We start from the raw sequence: 26,827 nt of genomic DNA on the forward strand, positions 1-26,827 counted from the left end.
CGAGACACTGCTGCAACATCGCTGAATAGATGGGCTCAGGTAAGTATTAGGGCGGCTGCTGCACACAGAAGTTTTTTGTTATCTTAATGCATAGAATGCATTAAGGTAAAAACCTTCAGCCTTTACAACCTGTTTAAGGAATCCAATCCTTGGTTTGTTCAGTGCTGAAGCCTTCTTGTGGGTATACACAGATGTGATCCACTATAGGAGTGCCAAGTTCAATCACTGAACTCTGCAGAATGGAGATAAGAGGATGGGTATATCAATAAAACAAATCACCATTACCCCCTCCCCATACAAACTCCAACCTTTGTCTTGCTTCTGGAATCACCAGTAAAGTATGGTTTGATCGTCATATTGCAAAAAGATTAAATGAAAACAGGATTTTTTTTTAATAAAAGTTTGCGGTTTATTAAATTTACACGTGCAGTTTTAGTTCATTAAAATTGTGTACAATTCTTCACAGAAGAAAATCAGGCATGATGACATTTGCTAAGGTAATATGAGGTATTGGACTTTGCAATTATACACAACTTAGAACGCTGTTTAAAAAATCCCGCTACCTGTATGTAACATACAAAAAAAAAAAAAAATTAAAAATGACAATTTCGGTTCTCTCTTAAGCAGCATTTTCAGAATGTGAGGGAAGGGAGAAGACAATGTAACAATTCATCATGTATTGCTAGTGACATGTTAAAAGTCTAACGCCAGCATTCATTTAACTTTAAATAGTTTGTCTGGACCAAGCGTTTCCAAACTATTTTCAATAACACATGTGCTGCCTGCTAGGAGTGCTGTGTATACTGTATGTAGGATCAGCGTCATACAGTGCTGTGATCCAGCAGCAGTGCGGAGACTTCCTTCCCTGGAATAAAATCAGGTTGGGCTGAGCGCTGGTCAGCCATTCACAGGAAGCCTTGTATTTTATGGAGAACTACAAGGCTTCTTCTGATTGGATGAGATGGAGATTGTGACATTATCCACCCCCTCTGCACCTCAGGCAGTAAACCTAGCATTCATTCATAAAAAAATACAAGTCTTCCTGTGAATTTATGAGCAGCACTCAGACCAACTTGATTTTCCTTCAGAAATGGGGATGGGAAGTCCTCATACCGCAGCCGGAACCCATCGCTGTATACTGTGTATGAAGCTGATGCTACATACAGTTTATACAGCCCTCTCAGTTGGCATAGGTGTTAGTGAAGGAAATTGTTTGGACCAGCTTGATCTAAATTAGTTAAGTTAAATGAAGGTTGGAGTTTGAGTTTAGCTTTAAATTTCCTGCCTTGGTGTCACAGCCACACAATAAGAGGAATACCACCCAATGGGAGTCACAGAATGCAACAATACCTTAAAAAATAGTTACCTCTGTGCAGGTGTTTTACCTATTCATATAGGTTTCTATTCACTTTGTGATTCATAAATTTGTATATCCCAGATAAATGACATGATTGTTATCTTGTTTGAGAGCTGCAGCGACATAGACAAATGTATGAATTGCAAAGTAAAGAGAAGTAATCTGAACACACCAACCCAGAGGTAATTTCTTTTTTTCAAACTTAACCACTTGCCGACCACCCGCCGCAGTTGTACTGTGGCAAGGTGACTCGGCTGCGTGAAACGTCGTACCTGTACGTCGTTTCGTGTACTAGCCTGTGTGGGCTGGCCGATTGGCCAGCGGGAGAGCCAATCAACAGGGCTGGCAGGCGCGATGTCCGCCAGCCACCTACAATCGTTTCCCAACAGAGACAGGAAGGGGATCTGCCTACGTAAATAAGGCAGATCTGGTTCTGACAGGGGAGGACACAGAGATCTTGTCCTCCTACTACGCAGGAAGACAGATCTGTGTGTTGTCCCAGTCAGTCCATCCCCCTTACAGTTTGAAAACACTCCCAGGAAACACACTTAACCCCTTGATCGCCCCTTCCCTGCCAGTGTCATGAATACAATGTCAGTGCATATTTTTAGCACTGATCACTGTACTGGTGTCACTGGTTCCCAAAAAAAAAAGTGTCCCTTAGTGTCAGATTTGTCCACCGCAATGTCGCAGTCCCACTAAGAATCACTGATTGCTGCCATTACTTGTAAAAAAAAAAAAAAAAATATAATAATAATAAAAAACGCCATAAATCTGTCCCCTATTTTGTAGACGCTATAACTTTTGTGCAAACCAATCCATATACGATTGTTTTTTTTTTTTTTTTTTCCTTTACCAAAAATATGTAGCAGAATACATATTGGCCTAATTTGATGACGAAATTAGATTTAAAAAAAAAAAAAAAAAAATGTATTGGATGTTTTATGCAGAAAGTAAAAAATTGTTTTTTTTTCTTTTCAAAATTGTCAGTCTTTTTTCGTCTGTAGCGCAAAAAATAACCACAGAGGTGATCAAATACCACCAAAAGAAAGCTTTATTTGTGTGAAAAAGCTCTATTTGTACAGCGTCGCACGACCACGCAACTGTCAGATAAGGTAATGCAGTGCCGTATCGCAAAAAATGGCCTGCTCAGGAAGGGGGTAAAACCTTCCAGTCCTTAAGTAGTTAATATAAAAATTATCTGTGCCCGGAGTTGTTTAGTAATAGGATATAAGGGTAACAGATGGAGCTGTGGCTTCTGAAGCTTTGCACTGTATACCCAATGGGAATGTAAGGGTAAATATCACCATTCATTCACCATATCTAGATGGAGCAATGATAAAACACATCTTGGAGGCGGCTTTTCAGCAGGCATAAAATAGCTTACTGGGTTTCAGCAAGAAATTCTACCATCTACATCATAAATTTGTAAGGATAACAGAGGAGCTTCAGGCCCTATATCTCAGAGCTTGAGGACTGTTCCTCATTCCTGCTCTGACACTAGACAAATAGCAGGAGATATGGACATTTGCTAAGCCACATATTACCACTAGTTAATAATGATATTATATGAACTGGCTCCGGCACATATTAGAGCACATCTGCAGACATAGAAGTATTATTATACATGATTATTATACATGAACTGGACACAGCCTAAGCAAAAAAACATAATTACTAGGACAGTGGTTTTGTCATGAAATCTAAACTAAAAACAACTCGACTCAAAATTCAGACTCGAGAAGCCACAAATATCCATGATTTTGCAGATTTTATAAGTGCAGCTCTCAGGACCCTGGTACCTCAATGACATCCCGGGAGTTTCCAGATCAAGATGATTTTTACTAGGGACCTTAAAATCTGATGATGTCAACAGGTAATGCAGTCACTGACATTACAACCACCTCTTCAGTCGCTGTACTACAAGAAATAACAAGCAACAGTAAGCTGACTCAAAGTTTCTGGAATCCCGTTGCTTATTATGGTATAGTATATCTAAACTCAAGAAAAAAAATGTAATATATTGCAGCGTACCAGTCCTTCGATGTGGTGGCTGTTATTTTTTTCAGCCTCTTTTCCTCTACTCATAGGGATCCTGGTAACACCTCCTGTCCTAGAGTGACAACGTTCACTAAACTTATTTTGCATGGAGGACAGCATTGTCACCCTAGGACAAAAAAGGGTCTTAATTCATAAACATCCCCTCCTCTTCTCCATAAAATAGGGGAGAGGTGATCTGTAGCCCACCAAGAGAATCAGTAAAAATGCTGATAACTATGCAGCAAAGGCAGAGTGCATAGGAAGTTATCAGCTCACTGGATTTCTGGCAGGATGTTTTTATTTTGCGCTTATGGAACAACGCAACAACAAAAAAAAAAAAAAAAAAAAAAAAAAAAAAAAAGGGAAAACATTTGAAAAAGTTAAATTGTTCAAATTTACGTCTTCCTGCCAAATGCTGACCCAGCTTTGGCTACTCACTGAAAAGCTATATGCTGCAGTTATATAAACATTCAAACAAAATTTGAATGAATCCACCTGGGCTATTGTGCGCTCTTGACCCAGGAGGGAGCTTTCTTTACTTCGGATTTTTTATCATTGTGGAAATTCTCTGCGTATCTCTCTCGTGCTTTTTCCCAGTTCTTCTGATTGTGTGACGGGTTCTGCATGTCTTCAATGGAGGTAGGGTTCTTGGTCCCCAGACCAGCCTGCTTCTTATGCAGCTGGAGCTGAATCTGGTACAGTAAAGAAAGTTTCATCAAGTCAATAAATAGCTGAAGTATGACTGGACAATACAGGAATGTTCAGAAAAGGCAAGTCAGCATAATGTATTGCATTAAGAAAAAGATTCATCTGCAAGCTATGATTTTCTACACCAATTCTTCATTTAATAAAGGATTCATAATTGCCTATGGAATTATTCAAGAATTCACTGCAAGAACCTACTATTAGAAGCTGTACAGTTCAAACACACACTGATTTTGATTTTCAACAATCTCCAGAGAGGGGAGATCAAACCATGGTGATTAAAGCATTGTGGGTGTGACAAGGAATGGGGCATAATTTCCAAATTCCAATCTTCAGGTAGGATGGAGGAGAGTGTGCTTTATAAATAGATAAAAAGTTTTTCCTTATTGTTCATTTGTCTGCCATCTGTGTCTCACTAGAGAGATTTCCCTTTACTTCCTGCAGACCCAAACAGGAAGTGAGAGGAGAGGATATCTTTCCAATGTCAGGAAAAATTCCCTCCCAGACAATTCTCATGGGAAGTTTCCCCATTGGATGATTTCCACTCTACTCCTGCTCTGGTGGCAACTCAAAATTTTGGATTTACCCTCATTTTCATTCCTGGTGACTAAAGCAATTAAAATGTCTGTGTCCCCGTTAGGGATAATTGTACAGCAGTATAAACTTGACAATGATTTTATCCCCTCACTATTCTATCCAAACACACACCTTTGCCTTTAGTTATACTTTACTTCCCTACCGAGCCAATATTGTCTCTCTCTATTTTTCATTGATATGTACATCATACACACACACACACACACACACACACACACACACACACACACACACACTCTATCTCACAAAAGTGAGTACACCCCTCACATTTTTGTAAATATTTTATTATATCTTTTCATGTGACAACACTGAAGAAATGACATTTTGCTACAATGTAACGTAGTGAGTGAACAGCTTGTATAACAGTGTAAATTTGCTGTTCCCTCAAAACAACAACACACAGCTATTAATGTCTAAACCAGTGGCAAAAGTGAGTACACCCCTAAGTGAAAATGTCCAAATTGGGCCCAAAGTGTCAATATTTTGTGTGGCCACCATTATTTTCCAGCACTGCCATAACCCTCTTGGGCATGGAGTTCACCAGAGCTTCACAGGTTGCCACTGGAGTCCTCTTCCACTCCTCCATGACAACATCACGGAGCTGGTGAATGTTAGAGACCTTGCGCTCCTCCACCTTCCATTTGAGGATGTCCCACAGATGCTCAAAAGCATTTAGGTTTGGAGACATGCTTGGCCAGTCCATCACCTTTACCCTCAGCTTCTTTAGCAAGGCAGTGGTCATCTTGGAGGTGTGTTTGGGGTCGTTATGTTGGAATATTGCCCTGCGGCCCAGTCTCCGTAGGGAGGGGGATCATGCTCTGCTTCAGTATGTCACAGTACATGGTTCCCTCAATGAACTGTAGCTCCCCAGTGGCGGCAGCACTCATGCAGCCCCAGACCATGACACTCCACCACCAGGCTTGACTGTAGGCAAGACACACTTGTCTTTGTACTCCTCACCTGGTTGCCTCTACACACGCTTGTCACCATCTGAACCAAATAAATGTATCTTGGTCTCATCAGACTACAGGACATGGTTCCAGTAATCCATGTCCTTTGTCTGCTTGTCTTCAGCAAACGAAGATGCTTCCTTCTGGGACAACAGCCATGCAGACCAATTTGATGCAGTGTGCGGCGTATGGTCTGAGCACTGACAGGCTGACCCCCCAAACCTTCAACCTCTGCAGCAATGCTGGCAACACTCATGTGTCTATTTCCCAAAGACAACCTCTGGATATGGCGCTGAGCACGTGCACACAACTTCTTTGGAAAATGGCAAGGCCTGTTCTGAGTGAAACCTGTCCTGTTAAACCGCTGTATGGTCTTGGCCACCGTGCTGCAGCTCAGTTTCAGGGTCTTGGCAATCTTCTTATAGCCTAGGCCATCTTTCTATAGAGCAACAATTCTTTTTTCAGATTCTCAGAGAGTTCTTTGCCATGAGGTGCCATGTTGAACTTCCAGTGACCAGTAAGAGAGTGAGAGTGATAACACCAGATTTAACACACCTGCTCTCCATTCACACCAGAGACCTTGTAACACAACGAGTCACATGACACTGGGGAGAGAAAATGGCTAATTTGGCCCAATCACATTTTCACTTAGGGGTGTACTCACTTTTGTTGCCAGAGGTTTAGACATTAATGGCTGTATGTTGAGTTATTTTGAGGGGACAGCAAATTTACATTGTTATACAAGCTGTACACTCACTACTTTACATTGTAGCAAAGTGTAATTTCTTCAGTGTTGTCACATGAAAAGATAGAATAAAATATTGACAAAAATGTGAGGGGTGTACTCACTTTTGTGAGAATATATATATATATATATATAAGATTGCGAGTTCCTATGAGCTCGTAACCACAATCTCTCATCTCCTATAGTCAGACCCATCCCCCACAGTTAGAACAGACACATAGGGAACACAGTTAACCCCTTGATCGCCCCCTATTTTGTAGACGCTATAACTTTTGCGCAAACCAATCAATATACGCTTTTTGCGATTTTTATTACCAAAAATATGTAGAATAGATATCGGCCTATACTGAGGAAAAAATTGCTTTTTTAAAAAAAAAAAAAAAAATTGGGGCTATTTATTACAGCAAAAAAGTGGTGTTATTTCAAAATTGTTGCTCTTTTTTTGTTTATAGCGCAAAAAAAACAAACAAAAAAAAAAACGCAGAGATGATCAAATACCACCAAAAGAAACTCTATTTGTGGGGGAAAAAAAGACGTCAACTTTGTTTGGGTACAGCGTCGCACGACCGCGCAATTGTCAGTTAAAGTGACGCAGTGCCGCTTCACAAAAAATGGCCTGGTCATTGAGCAGCCAATTCTTCTGGGGTTGAAGTGGTTAAAATTGCATACGCCCGTGGAACAGCACCAAATTACTTTTTTTTTACTCTGTATACTGAAATATGCTGCACTGGTTACATTCTCTGTGGCGTGGTTCATTGATATTTAGTAGGTTACCAGTTTAGAATTACACAGGAGGTCGTCTGGTGCTAGAATTGTTGCTCTTCCTCTGGCATCCGGGCGATACCTTACATATATGGTGCAAACACCGTTTTCATATGCTTGCAGAACTTATGTATGCGTTTGCCTTTGCAAGTGAGCATGGGGGAGCTTTACTTTTTTTTTTTTTTTTTTTAATATTTATTTTATTGGTTTTTTTTTTAATCACTTTTATTGCTGTCACAAGGGGTGAACAACACCCCTGTCACTGGAGCAGTGACAGGTCCTCTTTACTGAGATATCTGGGGTCGATTAGATAGAGATGATTGGGGATGTAACAGTCATCTCTATGGTAAGTCGACCTCCAGCTTTAGTCCTGGGCTTGAGCCCGGAATGGCACCGAAGACGGTCAGGGAGGGGTGACCCCCTCCCACCGCATGTAAAAGTGATCCAGCGACTATTTAGCTGCTAGGATCGCTTTTACATAAAAAAGCATCTCCAGCTCAAAAAAAAAAAAAAAAAAAAAAGTATACTGGGATGATGATGCCAGGCATTGAAAGTTCAGGACGTCATATGACGTCCTACAGGCAGAAAGTGGTTAATCTAATAAAAGTAAAGCTTTCATATATTTTTGGAGATGGGTCTGATCTATCTCTACAGAGATATAATTGCCTCTAACCGTCCTTTGGCAAAATCTCTACATCTGCACCCAAACACTCTACTACTTGTCTGTAGTAACAACGTAGTGCCAGTTTTAAGAATCGTGGCAATATAATAAATCAACAATACACAAGTGAAACATAGCTTACGGGATCTCTCATGCCATCACCAGTCTTGCCCAGCCCTTCACCTTTTTTCCATCCCATCTTCTCAAGCATTTTCCTTCCTTTGTTGCTGTCGCTGATTTCACTGCATAAAAGAAAACCACGTTACTTTACATTCACTGTTACTTTATAGCACTGAACTTACTTTTCCCTCCGGACATTTGTAGGCCTCAATTCATGTATAACTGGGATCTTTGCTGTAGTTTAGAGAACAGTAGGAAGTTATAACATTAAAATTAGCTTTCCCACTGCTTGCTTTTTTTGTCCCCAGTGTACATACACATTCTATTGTCAAAAGTTTGGGGACACTTGTCCATGACACCTATATGAACTTGTTGGATGTTCCAATACTATAGGCAATATATAATGAAGTTGCAGTTATAACAGCCTTTGCACTTCAGTGAAGTATTTCAACAAGATTGTGGAATGTGTTTTTGGGAAATTTTGCTCACTTGGCCCATTTATGAGGGCAGGTTCTGATGATGAACGAGAAGATTCGGCTCACATATGCAGTTCATCCAAAAGGTGTTCAATAGGGTTAAAGATCAGGGCTCTAAGTGGGCCACTTGTGTTCTTTCTAGGGTTGCCCCAATATTGTTTTTTTACCGGCGAGTATAAGTACCGACACCTTGAGTCACGTACTCACTGATACCTTTGTGGTGCGATTTGAGCCCATACAAAATGAATGAGCTAAAATCGCACTGCAATAGCATGCAATTTGAGCAGGAATGCAGCACGATTCTTATCCTAATAGCATGGGGTTTCCTGCACCACAGTCTGACGTCACTATGACAGACCTGGGTTCACACAGGAGCGGTGGGGGAACCGCATGCGATTCGGACAGGAATTGCACCACATTCCTGTTCAAATCGCATGCAATGCTTTGCAGTGGGATTTGAGCCCATTCATTTTGTATGGGCTCAAATTTCACAGCAAAAGGTATCGGTTTTAGGTACTGGGAGCATTTGCACAAGTACTCGAGCAAAAGCTCAGTATCGGCACTGATACCGGTATCAGTGAAAACCTAGTTCTTTCACAGACTTATCAAACCTAATCTTTATGGAGTTGGCATTGTGCACAGGGGAATGTCATGCTGCAAACAGAAAAGCCTTCACTAAAATGTGGCTCCAAGGTTGGAAGCGCACAACTGTCTAAAATGACTAAGTGCTGAAGTATTAACAGTACCCTTCACTGGAAACATATGAACTCATTAATTATGAAGGGGTGTCCATGTGCATGAACCTCCATTAGATTTCTCATACAGCCTTGTGATAGCAAAAATGCATATAAAACAAAATCACAAAGAAATGTTAAGTCACCGTAGCTGTAATATATCAGGATGAAGCTTACACATGTACAGATGCTGGAGCTTCCTCTCTCTGGAAGGTGCCTTCACTTCCCACCACCTCTCGCCGCCTGCTCGCTCTGTCTTTGTACTTGGGATTCTTCAGCACTTTGTTGTCTTCTTGGTCTACACCCTAATAAGAGAGATAGAAGGTACCTACCATCAAGGTATACAAAAACAGCAAAAGGAAGTGCATTTATCAATATATCATCCCACTTGCACAAAGAAAGGTTATTCTTTTCTTCTACATGTTGTGCTAATCAGGGTTACAAATAATATTGCTGAGGGCTTGAATTAAACTGTATTTAAAGCAAAAATAAAAAATACAAAAAAGGAATGGTGTCACGTTGAAAGTTTTTTTTCCGCTTCCTGTTACTGAGACCCAACAGAGTGAGAGGAAATCACCTCGGACAGCCACTGGAAGATTTCTCCTCTATTTCTGTTCTGGTAGAAACTGTAAAACGTTGGACTTCTTTCTGTTCAGGAACAATGGTCACCAGGACACGACAGAGAAAGTGACTCTCTCCAGGTGGGAAAGAGACAACAATAAGCTCCTGGCAGGAGTTTAACACTTGAATTAAAATATATAACATTTCAAAATACTATGACCACTTCTTACCTGTAAGCCGTACTTTTCTCTGATTTTTTTAAGTCCACGTCGTCTCAGTATTTCCTTTTCTTTTTTACTTAAGACAGGGCCAACTGTACATGAAAGAAAATCCAAAGTATTTACCCATATTAAGCACAAGTGCTGACCCCCTTCAACTATTTCCTACACTAACGTACAAGGTAATACTGTCATATAAGCACACACATAGGTTGGACTTGATGGACTTTTTTCTACCTCACCTATTATGTAACTATGTAACTATGTAACGTGTGCCCACTGGGTACATTGTATAAACATTATGTAGACCCAGCTACATACAGTATGCAGCCTTGTGTTCTGTGTGCGAGACAAGACCTTCCAGTCTCACACCTGGAACAAAATAAGGTTGGGCCGAGCGGCGCTCAGCCATTCATAGGTAGCTTTGTATTCTATCAGTGAAGATGGTGAGGTGGTCCGATGATGCCACCGCCAGTAAGAGGAAGCTTTGTATTCATTGATAGTGTGGGGCAGCTGGGCCAGCTTGGCCCAAACAAACTAGGTAAAGTGACAGTAAAGCTGCAAATCAGCTTTAGTGTAAGGCACCTTTCACACTGATACGTTTTTCCTGCATTTTTACCTTGCAAAAAAAAAAAAAGGCAAGAAAAAGGTTTCCCTTTAAATCCTATGGGACTTTTCACACCATTGCTGTGGGTGCAGTGCGTTTTGAAAAGTCCTGCACGCTGCATCTTTGTGGCAGTTTTAAAAACCGCACCAAAAACGCAGCTTCCTACTGAAATTAATGGAAATTTCAGAAAAACGCACCACGATTTGCTTTTTTGGTGTGTTATTGAGTCACATGTCTATTTTTCACAGGTGCAGACAACCCAAAAACGCACCAGAAACGCATTTGAAACACAACAAAATTGTGGTTAAAATGCATATGCCTTTCTTGCGATTTTGCTACAAACACAGTGTAAAAAGGGCCCTTGACCTTTAAGAAAAACTAGAAAAAAAATTAAAAAAAAAAGAAGAAGAATAGGATTCCAAGGCTAGAACTGTGCTGGTCTTCTTTTCACTATTAAAACACCTGCTATCTCTGTGTGCTTTGGGCATACAGAGTCAAAATCAGTTAGCGGACATTCATGGGAAGTCAATATAGCCTTAACACACACTTCTGATGGTAGTTGCTTTATAAAGTACTTGTGCCTAATTCAGGCAAGCATTTGTGCCAGTGTCGGCAACATTACCAACTCATGCACCAAATTCAGGTAGTTCTTACTACCGCCACTTTAAGAAAGTGTTGCTATGGCAGTGACAAATTCTTAAAGAATAAATGTCATTTCTCCGCTTAGGAAAATCGAAGTAAGACCAACTCTGAGCTGGTGTACAAAGCTATGCCAGCACTGAGTGGGCCATGCCGGTGTTGGGAAGCTGTCATTATGCGGCAGCTCCTGCCTAGGGCTGCAACCCCTGAACTAGATGGACTTGAGTCTTTTTTCAACCTGACTATGTAAATATGTAACATTAAAGTGGTTTAAACCCTCGTTTTTTTCACCTTAATGCATCCTATGCATTAAGGTGAAAAAACACCTGGCAGTGACCGGCCCCCCGTTTAACTTACCTGAGCCCCGTATTTCTGTCGCCGGAGATGCGCTCTCTCTCTCCACAGGGTCCTGGCTCCTGATTGAATAGATTGATAGCAGCTCAGCCATTGGCTCCCGCTGCTGTCAATCAAATCCAATGACGCGAGCATCGGGGGGCGGGGCCGAATGCGGCACTCGTGTCTATGGACGCAAATGCTGGACTCGGGAGCGAGCCTGCAAGGTAACACCCCGGGAGAGCGCTTCTCCTAGGAGGTTATCTGATGTAGGGAGGAGCTGCGAGAGCTGCCGGGGGACCCCAGAAGATGACGTTCGGGGCCACACTGTGCAAAACGAGCTGCACAGTGGAGGTAAGTATGTAGTAAGTAAGTATAAGACATGTTTGTTATTAAAAAAAAATAAAAAATAAAAAACGAACCCTTACAATCACTTTAAACCATCGGCCGGGAGATTCCATGGCTGAAAGCAGAATGTAAACAAAAGGGCAGGGGGTTCAGCGGATGTCATTACCCAAATATAGACAATACTCCTATTTGAGAAATGACTCGTGACTGAATGGGAGGAACCTGGAGTAATTACCGCTTCTTCCCAAAAAAACCCAAAAAAAAAAAACCAGAAAAACAAACACACACTAACATGGAGCAAACAGGCTTACCTGATCCCTCCTCCTTCTGATTTAGACGGAGATGTGCCCTGACTTGCCCAGGCTCACATCCATCACAGGTATCACTACCAGGGTGCACATGGAAGGACAGGACAGTCTCCCCAAATTTAACCTCATCACCATGATGTAGCACATAAGGCTCACACACAGTTTTAGGCTGTAACACAGAATGCATAATATGCAAATTAACTTATTGCACAGCAAGTATGCAAGGCACAAGGAGGAATCCATTTTTAAGACAATTGATTTAAAAGAAGCATTAACTTCTGAAGGATAAACAAAGCTAAGAAACATAAGAGAAGTTTGAAAGAAAGGCAATAGTAAAAGATTGAGGTAGTAATGACAACTACTGTAACTGTGCAGATTCATGGTAGTTATGACAATGCTGGGGCAGTGCCATTTGACTTGTAAACTTTTTTAATACTTTGTATATTTAGCCCCAAAATACACTGGAATATAAAAAGGAAATTATATATATATATATATATATATATATATATATATTATATATATATATATTTATTTATTTATTTATTTATTATGTGCAGGGCCGGATTTGCCACAAGGCCACTGAGGCCAGGCCTCGGAGCGGCAGTGGTGCAGGGGCGGCGCCACTCCTGCGGCGACTTCGTGGCCACCCCCCCTTTCAGGTTGCCCGTTAATGTCCATTAGGGGCACCGGTGCCCGTAGAAAAGATGGCCGTGAGCCGCCCACTACTGCGCATGCGCCGTTCCGAAGCCGGCCAGGCTCAGGAAAGCTCGTAGGCGCTCGGCTGGGCGGTGCATGCACAGTAGCGTGATTGCGCCGCCCGGCACGATTTTTAAAAAGATAGGTCTCCAACCTGTGTGCCGCGGCGCCTTTGCTGCCAGGCCGCGGAGGAGACCAGTAATGTCAGTGGGGCAGCAGCGGGGGAGAGAGATGACATGTCTCATTGCCCACACCACTGTTCCACCCTCCTCCATCTGGTGGCAGCCAGGCAGTGTGGCAAGTGACATCTCCATCTGGTGGCAGCCAGGCAGCGTGGCAAGTGACATCCCCATCTGGTGGCAGCCAGGCAGCGTGGCAAGTGACATCCCCATCTGGTGGCAGCCAGGCAGCGTGGCAAGTGACATCCCCATCTGGTGGCAGCCAGGCAGCGTGGCAAGTGACATCCCCATCTGGTGGCAGCCAGGCAGCGTGGCAAGTGACATCCCCATCTGGTGGCAGGCAGCGTGGCAAGTGACATCTCCATCTGGTGGCAGGCAGCGTGGCAAGTGACATCACCATCTGGTGGCAGGCAGCGTGGCAAGTGACATCACCATCTGGTGGCAGGCAGCGTGGCAAGTGACATCTCCATCTGGTGGCAGGCAGCGTGGCAAGTGACATCCCCATCTGGTGGCAGGCAGCGTGGCAAGTGACATCTCCATCTGGTGGCAGGCAGCGTGGCAAGTGACATCCCCATCTGGTGGCAGGCAGCGTGGCAAGTGACATCTCCATCTGGTGGCAGGCAGCGTGGCAAGTGACATCTCCATCTGGTGGCAGGCAGCGTGGAAAGTGACATCTCCATCTGGTGGCAGGCAGCGTGGAAAGTGACATCTCCATCTGGTGGCAGGCAGCGTGGCAAGTGACATCCCCATCTGGTGGCAGGCAGCGTGGCAAGTGAAATCCCCATCTGGTGGCAGGCAGCATGGCAAGTGACAAGCGATGGTGGCAAGTGACACGCTCAGGGCTCCCAATGATTCTGCATTATGGTGAGTTGAACTATTTCATTTTATATTACAATGTAATGATAGAAATAATGCGTTTCAATCATCCTGACACCATACCAACCATGGTGCTGATTGAAGCACTAACACCAGCCATTGCCCTGAAAAATTGCCAGCAAAAAATCCTTACCCCTTGCAGGGGGGGTGGGTGGGCGGCAATGAAGGACCCGGCCTTGGGGTGGCAAAGGGAGTAAATCCGGGCCTGAGTATGTGGCAGTGAATGTATCATCTAAACGCAGTGCCAAAATCAGAGGTGTGTACTGCAATATAGCTACGGCATACATATCCAAGCATCTAGTATATGCTCCTAGAGCAGTATTTACCACACCTCTCATGTTCACAGTGCTGCACATTTCTGCTTAATATACACATTTAGAAATTATTGAATTAAAAAGTTAAACTATAATAGTTTTGGGTCAATTTTAATTTTAGCTGCTTTAGCATTATATTAACTATGTACAATCTTTGCATTACAAAAACACATTCCCTTTAAATAGATAACACACTTACTTGCAGGATCTGGTTACCATTGATGACTGTACCATTTTGACTGCCTTGATCAACAAGTACATAATTCTGTAAATTGTGGTCAAAGTACACTTCTGCATGAAACTGATGGGGAAAAAAAAAAGAAAGTCTGAGTTACCATTTACTATGGAAACGAAAGCACATGCATTTCTATATCTATAAGTCTATCGATAGGATAAAGGATATTGTGGTAGGATTTGATATGACTGCAATTGTGCACACCCAAAATAAACAAAACAGATGGTCTCGCCTGGGAAAAAAAAAAAAAAAAAGTAAATAAAAAAAAGAAGAAGGAAAGTGTCTGGTGCTGCCCTGAGTTACCAGATTGTAATGGTCATCTTCCTAGAATGGGTTAGAGTGCATTGGTGAGAGAATTCACAATTCACAGTAGTAATGAGAACACTACTTACTTTACTGACACCAACTTCGGGGATGCGAATTGTATGCCCCATGTCTTTCTCTCTAAAGAAGGAAATAAAAAACATTTTATTTCACCCCAAGCACACACACACTATCCCTTCAATCCCCCCCCCCAAGCTCTACCTACCTCCCAATGGTGGCACTTTTTACAGCTGTAATTATGAACAGTGATCCTTTCTGAAGCACCGGTGAGCGCACCACTATTACCCGAATACATGGAGGCCAGATCTGCTCTGTGTCTGCACAAGAATATGGGATATCAGTTCTCTTCAGAGGTTTCATAGGTTAACAGAAAACTAGAATGAAAGAAATCCTGGCTTTGCCATTGCCAAAATGAAATGTCAACCCTCTCCATTTGAAAACACCAGGACCCTCATGTATATACTGTACAACCGTGCCCAACATGAACATTTCTCGCTGTCCATTGCAACCAATCAGGTTTCAAATATAATTGATTAAATGCAGACTTGAAAATAAAACATAGACCAGGACTGGCTGCTAAAAGGAAACAAAATGTTTTGTTTGTTCGCACAATTTTCATTTTTAGACAAGCATGGGTGCTGAACTGCCCCCTTACATGCTGCAGTCTTAACAGAAACCAGACGACATTCAGCCAGTGTGTACAGCAGCATGTCAGAGAATGGGCATGCAGGAAAGCCAGCATACAATCAGCGCCTGCAGCCAAGGGCTGTGAGCGCTGATCAGCGTGTTCTGGCAGTAATTCCACATGATGGTTTACATTTCCCAATTCTGGATTATAAACTTCAATAAAATACATTGAATAAGAAAAAAAATAAATAAATGTAAAACTAAACTTCAAAAGAATATGACATTGAGGACAGACTCCCTCTAGCCTGAATTAGTTGAAAACATGCAATAAAAAAAAAACAAAAAAAAAACAGCCATCACTTAGCTAAGAAAACGTTCATAGTGTCAGAACTGTAATCATGATCACCTTCAGTGTCAGAGTTGTGAGTAGAGGCACTCTCTGCACTGGACATTTCTTCATCACTGGAGGTCTTCTCAGAGTCTGTGAGCTCGCCCTCTTCTGGTTCACTGTCATCTACAGAAGAGGAGCTCTCCCTGGTACTGGACTCTGCCACCTGACTGCTCAGCTTGAGCTTCTTGTTTCCACTAGCAGGCTCTTCCCTTTCATATGGACAGACTCTGTCATTTTCTGTACTAAAGGAGAAGGACTCTCTCATCTCCTTTGAAGCCTTGGAAAAATTGGGATAACGCTCAGGAAAAAAATTATGGCAAACATAAAAAGAGAACTAATCATATAAAGCTAACCAATTATAAGAAAGTTGAGCTTTCCCAGCACTGGTCCAATCACTTCACAGAGAGGCATTTTATATCATATTGTACTGAGCAACATTAGCCTCAGTGTGTGACTGAGTTAGGGATAAGAGGCGGTAAGCGCTACAGTGACAGCATACTCTGGGCTAAAGCATAATGGGCTAGTATGCATCGCATACTAGCCCATTATGTGGCATTTACCTGCAATCGAAGCCCGTGCTGTACCCGTTAGTGGAAGCATCCATCTTCACCCCCCTTCCTTCCGGGGACGCGGACTCCAGCTCTGCAACTGGCCGGGAGCCGTCAGTCACGGAAAATACGAGTGAAGAAACTGTACGGAGGTCTGTTTCTTCACAGCGCATGCGCCGATGACATCATCAGCGCACTACAAGGTAAATATCTTCTAAACGTTGCACGTTTAGGAGATATTTCCACTACCTATAGGTAAGCTTTATTCTAGGCTTACCTATAGGTAAAAAGTGACGCAGGAGGGTTCACAACCAATTTAATAGATAGGAAGGTATATTATATTTTCTAGTTTTAAATTTTTTCAAAAGTTAAAAAAATAAATAAAAAAATAAAACCACAAACTTGTCCAGACTTTTTTTTTTTTTTTTTTTTAAACTTTTATCTATTGGGGAGATTTCCATAGGCCCCTTTCACATGGCTGCCTCCGTTTGTCAGACTCTGCTGATCCCCATTGAGCAGGCTGACAGGTCTGTCTCCGCTTACTGAGCAGACCGGAGATGGACACAGTCCCGCTCTCCTCCATGGGCAGATCAGATTAAATATGGACCGCCTGTCCGTATTCATCCCACCATATCCGATGCACCAGACGGATGGAAAATAGGACCACCATCTGTCTGGATTTCATGGACAGGATTGGATCAGATAGAGGCAGATGTCAGCTGACATGTCACCGCTGACATCCGCAGCTCCATAAGGGTTAATGGAAGGTTTGATGATCAGGTCTGCCAAAAAAAAAAAACACACACCACAACTGATCGGACAGCCCACGTGAAAGAGGCCATAGACACAACAGAAAGTGAAACCCTTCCCCACTCTATCTTTAGATATACTTTAAACAAATAAAACTTAACAAAATCCATTATATTTCCCTTCAGAGAAACCAAAGTCAATGGGCCTATACTACAAAAAATGCTCAACATGGATATTATATGGCAGCAATTTAAACAAATCACCAAACTTTCACTGAAAAAAAAGAAAAACCTTAAATGCAGCACAGCAGTGGTGTCCCCCAATTTGTCTTTCTTTATATGAAAAACCCCAAACTGAAAACGACCTTAGAAATCGATTTACTTATAGGAATAGGAATTCAGACAACTCTAGTTCATGGGGTCAGGACTCTGGTCACTGGATAGTACTAACTGGAAGAGGGTTTTTTTTTTTTTTTTTTTTTTAAAACAACACCCTTCAAAATTAACAGTAAAAGAAGGGAAGGGACTGGCCTCAGGTGATAAACAGATGAAGCAAAGCCTCCTACATAAGTTGTGCCCGTTTATCTGCAACCATCTGTCCTCCACAATACATTTAAAGTCCAGAATCTACACACGATCTCTCAGCTCCGAAAAGCAGGGGGCCGGGATCTGAAGTTAAGCTGGCCATAGATGGATCAAATCTCGGTGGATTCAGCATCCATCTATGGGCAGACTTGTTGAACCAAAAGTTGATCCATTGATCGACTTTAGTACAACCAGCCTGTTCGATTTTTTTACATGAGATTACTACTGGCAGCTATAACCACTATCAGTAGTCATGTTCTTCCAGCAGGGAAGGCTCCTGCTTGAAGAATACAATAGCACAGCGGGAGGGATTCCCCCATCAACACGGACTGTGTTGAAGGAGGAATTGAGCAATTTTCTTTTTACCCGCAGTGGAAAAAAAGAAAATCACACAAGCTCAGCAAGGAGAGCTGGGAGGAGGGAAGGGACACACTCCCCTTCACAAAGCACATAGGAACAGAGCTGAAGATATCAGTCACAGGCTGTGTGATGGAGCTCCTTCCCCTGTCACCTTTTTAGCTCCTGTGTTATGAAAATCTGTCAAAAGTGACTCATACAGATAACGGAGGAACGATGCAGCAGAGAGAAATCACACTCAGCGCTTTGGCTAGAGACAAATAGTTCATATTTCATGTCTGAGGTTTACAACCACTTGACCTCCAGGCCTTCTCTAGCACTTTGTTTACATGTAACAATCAGTATTTTTTGGTAGAAAATTTCTTAGAACCCCCAAACTAAAAAATATTATAAATATATACACACACACACACACACACACACACACATATATATATTTTAAGCCCTAGAGAATAATTTGGGTGTTGGAATTGTTTACGTCACACGGTATTTGTGCAGCGCTTTCTCAAAGGCTTTTTTCTTTTTGAAATTTAATGCAAAAAAAACAAAAAAAAAACAAAAACACAATACATAACCCAATTCTTTTGTAAAATATAACAGATGATATTACACCAAGTAAAAAGATACCAAACAGGTCACACTTTAAAATTGCAATTGCCCGTGCAATGGCAGCAAACACATTTTACTATCCATAGGCGACGCTTTAAAAGCCTTTACAGGTTTCCACTTTAGATTTACACAGGGGATCTTGTGCTAGAATTACTGCACATGAACGGACATGCGTGCGATGATTGCTGTCCACAGGGGCACTTTAAAAAATGTTTAATTTTTTTTTTTTTCCAGTTTTACACTGTTGCTTTAATTTTATTTTTTTAATTTATTGCTGTCACAAGGAATGTAAAACATCACTTGACACAGCTATAGGCATGTGACAGGTACTCTTTATGGAGAGATCCTCCTCTGCCCTTAAAAGCAATTGATCACATCACGATCGGTGTGATCAAATGCTTTTCATTTTTAAAAATGTCACGGTTTACTTCCGTGAAAACTAAGTGATGCAAGCTTGTTGCTTCCGTGTTTTTATATCATAAAGGTGATCAAATCCATTCCAGTCTTTGTTCACCTCTATGATCAGCTGGCAGAAGCGCAAGACAGCCCAAGGATGCTGTGGGGGGGTTGCATAATCCCAGCATAATCCCAGTATAACCACTTAAAGTCTAGCGAGGTACGTCGCTGGTTGGCTAGTGTTTAAGGGCTGACTTTAATATTTATATGCAACAACCTATTTATCTCTTAGGACAGTACCCCTGACAATGGTATTAAAAAAACAAAAAAAAAAAAAAAAAAGTATAAAAAGTTGCTGACAGGTAGGGTCGATATGTGCAGTGGTGAAGTGACTCCCATGCGCATGTGCAGAAGTGGTATTATCGAGGCCTGGCCAGTCAAGCAGCCGAAGAGATGGAACCTGGAAGGAAGACCGGGTGAAGATGGAAGCACCCGGGACCCGTGGGATCAATGACAGCACAGTCCTGGAGGGCACATTATGCCAGGTACGTCTGTCATAACATGATAATATGTGATGCATATTACCACATTATGGCATTAAACACTGTTTAAATATTGAGATATTTTAAAGTAAGGCCCCTTTCACACGATCGGGCCGTTCAGGACCGCCTGTCAGTTGACGGCGGACCTGAATGGGCGCTCCATGTTAGCCTGTGGAGCGAAGGATGTCAGCGGAGACATGTCCGCTGACATCCGACCCCATCCGATCCGCTAAAAGCAGACGGATGGCCCTAGGTCCAGATTCGTCGCTGGCGGATCGGATCGGGTGAGATCTGATGAAAACGGACATGCTTTCATCCGATCTCTTCATAGGAAGCAGCGGCGCCTGACAAGCCCCTCCCCGCTCAGTGAGCAGAGAGGGACCTGTCATCCGCCGGCTCAGCGGAGATCAACGGAGAGATCTCCCGCTGAGCCGGCGGACCGAGGCAGGCTCCGTGGAAATGGAGTCCGCCTCGTGTGAATGAGGCCTAACTCTCTCAAGAGTTATCACCTCCAGCAGAATTTTCAGGATCCAATGCTTCCAGGTGTGTCAGATGCCCATGTACCCTACTACGCTCAATGGTCTCTCCTGCTGGCCTATATGTCACTACTGTGTCCTCCTACAGCAACATAGAATGGCAGAGTGAAGTCAAAGCACACAGTGGGAGATGCAGGCATCTGTCACTCCTGGAAGCAGGTCAAATTTAAAGATACCAACAGAAGGCTTAGCTATGGAAAGAGTGAGAAAGTACAAAACTTTTTTTTTGGATAAATTAGGGAAGGTTAAAACCCCTTCTAGACTTAATGCTATCCGTATACCATTTTCTGTCCCAGAGATATTGCAGAGGTTCCCAAACTGAGGAAAAATTCCCATCCAAGACAGTTGTACCCACAGAACACTGCCCAAAACAAAAACTATCACTGGGTTCACCACTCGATCCAAAAACAAAAAAAAACAAAAAAACACGGAGTCAGAAGACTGAAAAGCCATAAAGATCAAATAATGACCCCATCCGGAATGCAGTGCGGCTTAGAGATCAACTCATGTCCACAGCAAACCCATATGATTCTGTCTGTAATGCATTTCAGCTTTCTTAGCGCAAAGTCAGTCCAAGAGCCATTGTGACCCCCTATTGGTATATAAAGGCTGTATCTCACCCAGTGGTTTTGTACCCCCAAATAAAGTAATCCTATCTCTCCATGGTTCACCATAGCAAGTCACTTCTCGAGTTGGAACACTTGACCTTAGAATTCTGATGCTGCGTACACACGAGCAGACTTTACGGCAGACTTGGTCCGGCGGATAATTTGATCGTGTGTGGGCTCCAGTGGACTTTTTTCCAAAAGTTCGACGGACCTAGAAATGAAATACGTTTCAAATCTTTCCGACGGACTCGAGTCCGGTTGAAAAGTCCGCTCGTCTGTATGCTAGTCCGACGGACAAAAACCGACGCTAGGGTAGCTATTGGCTACTGGCTATGAACTTCCTTGTTATAGTCCGGTCGTACGTCATCATGTACGAATCCGTCGGACTTTGGTTGATCGTGTGTAGGCAAGTCCATTCATTCGGAAAGTCCGTCAGAAAGTCCACCAGACCTAGTCCGTGTGTACGCGGCATGAACGTCCACTTGCTATGTTTATACCAGATCACTGTTTAAACCTTGTTATCCTCTTTGTGCGTGTACTATCCTGTATGTCTGTTATAAAATATGAATAAAAAAAAAAAATATATCTCTGTGGAGGAAAAAAAAAAGAAAAAATAACTAGAATAAACTCTACCTTTATAAGATGAGGTGTGTCCATAACGAGAAATCCTTAAGCTAGCCATGTTTTCTGTCAAGATGTGTACCTAAATACAGGACAATAGTCAGCATAGCTCAAGGTGATTAAAATGAAGTCTGCAACCTTTTAGATCAGGGCCTGGAGAATTACTGTGTATTTTTATGTACATGTACAGATCATATTTATCTGTAATCACTTTTTTTTTTCTCTAATATTTTCTATAAATTTAAGTAAGCCCTCCATTGGCAATAATCAGAAAACGCAATCTAGCCTATACAATCATGTATTTTGCTGAGTGACAGGATGAGAAAATGAATTGCAGGATAATGCCCTTGGACAACATATTTTCTAGATTGCATATGGGGTAAGCAGCAAAACCAAATCTGCAAAATTCGATTTCCTTTTATTATAGTCATTACTGGCCTTGAGATACTTTACTTTGTTCTGCCTGTGGCAGACAGATTCAAGCATTGCTATAGATAATCAATTAGTGCAGTAATTAAAGCGGTTCTAAAGTCTAAACATTTTTTAGCTTAAAGTGGAAGTCAAAATTAAAAAATCCATTGACAGGCAGGGTTTATTTATCAGAGGAGACCCTAGAGGTCTCTTCTGCCATAAATCTCCCCCTTTCTTGTCAGTGTTAATGTGATCTGAGCTTACGCATGCGCAACTCAGACTACATTTACTTCCCGCTCCATGTGCCGCTGACATCACCACGGCCGGGCCATTCAGGTGACCGATCTTACGAAACCCAGAAGGAAGACTGGGCGAAGATGGAAGCACCAGGTGAGCCAAGACAACGCTGGAGGGCTCTGTTTGCAAGTAAGTCTGTCATAATATATGTTGCATACTAGTATATTAGGACTTAAAAAGTGGATGTAAACCCGATTCATCATTTGAACTGGGCATATATATCTGCAGTGTTTTTTTTTTTTTTTTTATCTTTCTTCAAAGCCCTATGTCCTGTAGCTGTCTCCTGCTCCATTCTTCTGTTATCAGCTTGATAACTTCTGACAAGTTCTCAGTCACATATGGTAAAAGCAGCCAGAGTTTTGTGTTGGGGAGGATGCTATAAATAGATTAGCAGAGCCCTGAATGATTCAACTATCAGCTCTAAAAGTCTCTACCTATGAGGAAAGGGGGTGTGTGCCTTTCCTCCAATCAGCTGTCTTGGCTGTATGCCCAGGCTTCACTGTAGTGCTAACCAGGAAGAGAAAATCTCCTAACACAATGTGCACTTTCTAAACAGTATATAAAGCTGTAGAGAGCAGATATACATGTAAAACTTATGTAGGGAGATTTGTTTCACCTCTGCATATCATCTGAGGCTGTTCACTTCACTGGGTATATGTGAGGGTTTACTTCCACTTTAAATCTGCAGAAGGAGAATTTTTTTGCATACCCATGGGGACTTTACTACCGTTTAATGCAAAGCTCAAACATAAAATATGAACAAAGTATTCCTTCTATAGTGTGCACTTGTCTTAACCCAGAGCACTAACTGGAATTTCTGTCCTCTGCTTCGTTCCTCTGCTATAGGCACGAGTCACTTCTTACAAGTTTTCCAGACACCAAGATAAAAATGGTGACAGGGGAGGGAGCTCCAGCTGATTGACAGCCTTAGCTCTGTTCCTGTGAGCTGTATGGGGGGGGGGATGCGTCCCTTCCCTCCAATCAGCTCTCAGAGCTCTCCTCACTTATGTAACTTCAGCTCTATGACCCACGGTTTTCAGTGCAGAGAGATCCTGTTTAAATTCTGCACTTTAAATACATGTAGGGGAAAGATGGCTGTTGATAAACAAGTTCAACTTATGTAGAGGATTTGTTTCATTTCTGTGTATCAACTGAGGGCAGTCACTTCACTGGGTATATGGAAGGGTTTACAACTACTTTAAAGAAACATCAACCTACTTGTTTCCCCTCCATCCCTAAACGCTTACCTGACAATCCAGCGCAGTCCCCTCTTCCTGGTCTCATAGGGACCACAGGTTGCAGCAGAAGCCATAGGCTAAACTACGCTGTGTGCGTCTATAGATGCACACAGCTAGGATCGGAAGCACGCAGCACTGTCTGGGGGGGGGGGGGGACTAGTTCCAGAAGGAGGAGGTAAGGGTCCACTCTGCAAAACCATTGCATAGAGCAGGTAAATATATCATCTTTTTATGTAGACGCTCTTAGCTGTACACATGCTGCGGCTTTACAGCTAAAATTAAACTCCATGTCACATTCGAAGGGCAGTACCACCTCTAAATGTGACCCATTCAAATGTATGGGGCTGCACAGTAACTGCCCTGCAACTGTGTGTGAGGCATGCTGTTGCAGCATGGTGATTTTAGCTTTTGTGGGAGTTAAAACTGTCAAATGCCCTCTGAAAAGCAATCCACCACGGACCACTTTTTGGGGTGGTGGGGGGGTCTGCTGCATGTCAAAACTAGCCCTTTTCCAACTACCAGATGGTAGTAAGTTTTCAACAACCAGATGTGGCACTACATTTACACAATGCCTGTTTGCCACAGGTTTATTTTATGTATAAAAAAAACTATTTTTTTTCATGCACGTTTCATAGCAAATTTCATTCTAAACTGTATGATCTGAAAAAGGTTCCTTTGTGCAATAAACTTGGTATATGGGAAGCGAGAAGCATTTTCTTGAACAATTGTTAAACATATGGAGAGCTTTAATTCTCTGTTGGTCCATAGAGTCCCAAACATGGGAGATTTTTTTGACCTGAAAAAAGGGCGATCTGCAAGCTACCCTAATCCCAAGTGCCAAACACTGGTAGGATATACGATACTGAAGCATGAACATTTTATGAGGGCCTAACACAAGCTGACTTTTCTCTTGTGAAAAAATAAAGTAAGTCATCCTTCTATAGTATATATCCTTTTTATTTAGTGCTGGAAGAGCTCAACTTTCCATGTGGGAAGCACTTCACACAGTTTAACAATTACAATAATACTGGTATTTATTACAACAAAAACATTCATGCTGGTCATATATACAATATATATTCTTTACTCATTCTCAAAACAATCACCCGCCAATTACAATTTCAATTGTGACAGACCAGTGTTGTTGCACATATGTTTGATTTGGTGAACCTTATTTCATATCAGTGGGTCAAATACTACGATGATTATTATTATTTCTAATGGCAGCTATGGCCAGCAAAACACTGGATGGGCCAATAATGTTATTACGAGAAGTGTCTGTGTACAAAATAGAAATACATTTCTGATACCAATATTATGCCAACAAATGACAAGCACTAGTGGCTAATGAAGAAAAACCATGAAAGACTCCAGCCAAAATTCTTTTTTCAAGTTTTTGTAAGGATTGTATTGCTGTGTCTGTCCCCATGGGGCTATTTACTCTAACAGCCTGTTCTGGAGGCACAACAGGAAGTAAAAAAAATAAAATAAAAATCTCATCTATGTAAGGGAGAATCCCACTAGAATTTCATCTCAAAAGCAAATCTGTCAAATGTAAATGGAAAAAAAAAAAAAAAAAAAAAAAAGAAGTAGTTTTGAGCCTACTTGAATCCCTAACTCCACAGCAGGAAAATCTATTTCAGACTCTGCTGAAAAAGGTCAGTTTACTTAATAAACTGCTGCATGTCAAAATGCTCTTTTAAAAGGTAAACCTGTCGGTAGACGACCAAAAGTAGAAGGACTAATTACATTGTTTTAAAATGTATATCTGGGCAAATTGAAAGTGGTTCTAGAGAGGCTGAAGGTTTTTACCTTCATGCATTTTATGCATAAGGGTAGAAAGCCTTCAAAGAGCAGCCCCCCCAATGCCCTGTACACACGACCGGTTTTCCCGTCGGAATAAACTCTGAAGGCTTTTCCAACAGAGTTCTGACGGAATTCCGCTCAAGCTGTCTTGCATACACACGGTCACACCAAATTCCGACCATCCAGAACGCGGTGACGTACAACACGTAGGACGGAGACTTGAAAACGGAAGTTCAATAGCCAATAGCGTCCGTCTCGTACTTGCTTCGGAGCATGCTTTGTTTTTGGTACGTCAGAACAACATACAGACAATCGGTTTTCCTGATAGGAATTGGTTCTATCAGAAAAATTTAGAACATGTTCTCTTTCTAGGTCCGTCAGAATTTTCGACGTAAAAAGTCCGATGGGGCATACACATGATCTGAATATACGATGAAAAGCTCCCGTCGGACATTCCGCTCATGTGTACACGACATTATACTCACCTGAGCCCGATTCCGATCCAGCAATGTGCATGAGATCAGAAGCTCTCCTGGGTCTTTGCCTCCTCATTGGCAAAGACACAGCAGCGGGAGCCATTGGCTCCCGCTGCTGTCAATCACAGCCAGTGAGGAGGTGGCGGGGCCGAACAGAACACCTGCGCATCCCCATGCCGGCAAGCACAGCCCTTGTACAGGTGTACGTTGTAGCACCCCTGTGTGAACGAGGCCTTAATCCAAAATTTTGAGCTGCCACCAGAACACTTGTTCCTGTTATAAATGTCTAGGAGGAGATTTCCCTCACACTAAATATATTCTCTCATTTCCTGTCCACAGGACAGAAAGTAAGGAGAAATTGCTCTAAAATTAGAAAAACAAAAATAGACAGCTGTTTTAACCCTCCCCTACTCTATCCAAAAATGGTAAAAAAAATAAAAAAGTTTGTGCTTTAGATACAATTTAATTGTAACAGAGCGGCTGCTAGTGGACCGCATGCTGCCAGCTGAGCTCCACTGAAACAGTAACAAATACCTGTTTTCTTTTCAGATCCCATCTGCCTTATATAACATCTGCACAGTAAACTGCTCTTCCAATTTGGATTGTCACTACATGCAAACATTTTGAATGGCTATGGGGTCTTAAAAGAGAAGTATGGACTTCCAAAAAAAAAAAATAAACAATCATACTCGCCCTAGGTGGATGCAGCATCAATCTGATTCTGCATCTGTCCCCTGCCAACTCTGCAGTGAGAACTGAGCAATCAAACATCACTGATCACTCAGTTCTCCCCCTCCATTCTGACCAGAGAGCCGTGACTGTCAGTCACTGGAGCACTGGGCTGTGGAGGGGGTGGGAGGGGCTGTCTCAGGCTAACGCGCTGAGAGGCTAAGCCACGTGCTGGCCCAGGTATCTGGGTGGATTCCGACCAAATAGTTGGGTTCTTTCCCGAGCCTGGATCGGCTGAGTGACATCAGCAGACAGCGGACTTTAGCCTGCTGTTGGCTGAAAACAAGTCACAAGAGCGCAGAACGAACTGCACTCCTGTGACCTACAGGAGAAATATAACCAAAAAGAACCTGTTTAGATAAAAATTGACATACTGAAGCCATGACTGCCAACATGTTTTGGAGGTGTAAACTACAGGCATGTAATTTAAGTGTTACTTCACTACTTGTTAAGTCACTGATCTGAAAAAAAGCAGGATTATAAAGGTGTGATGTGCTATACAAATGGTGGACC

The 26,827-nt window shown here is 42.3% G+C and overlaps 1 protein-coding gene across 3 annotated transcripts in view; it reads right to left on the reverse strand.

Annotated features, from left to right (window-relative positions):
- Positions 1–406: 406 nt before the first annotated feature.
- AGGF1 (angiogenic factor with G-patch and FHA domains 1) overlaps positions 407–26,827 on the reverse strand; it is a 36,825-nt gene continuing 10,404 nt past the window's right edge. Inside the window, exons 6-15 of one of the 3 annotated variants that reach the window (XM_073623954.1) lie at positions 15,822–16,083; positions 14,994–15,105; positions 14,857–14,908; positions 14,429–14,530; positions 12,165–12,330; positions 9,939–10,021; positions 9,325–9,452; positions 7,960–8,059; positions 3,893–4,089; positions 407–3,277 (exon numbers count right to left, since the gene is read on the reverse strand). In XM_073623954.1, coding sequence (XP_073480055.1) covers positions 3,898–4,089; positions 7,960–8,059; positions 9,325–9,452; positions 9,939–10,021; positions 12,165–12,330; positions 14,429–14,530; positions 14,857–14,908; positions 14,994–15,105; positions 15,822–16,083 — 1,197 coding nt within the window. In that variant the 3' untranslated portion in view covers positions 407–3,277; positions 3,893–3,897. Of the gene's footprint in view, positions 4,090–7,959; positions 8,060–9,324; positions 9,453–9,938; positions 10,022–12,164; positions 12,331–14,428; positions 14,531–14,856; positions 14,909–14,993; positions 15,106–15,821; positions 16,084–21,369; positions 21,440–26,827 lie in introns of all 3 variants that reach the window. The other 2 variants (XM_073623947.1, XM_073623959.1) reach the window with 2 other exon arrangements.

This window comes from Aquarana catesbeiana, linkage group LG01 (assembly GCF_042186555.1).
Source record: "Aquarana catesbeiana isolate 2022-GZ linkage group LG01, ASM4218655v1, whole genome shotgun sequence".
Classification (NCBI taxonomy): Eukaryota; Metazoa; Chordata; class Amphibia; order Anura; family Ranidae; genus Aquarana; species Aquarana catesbeiana.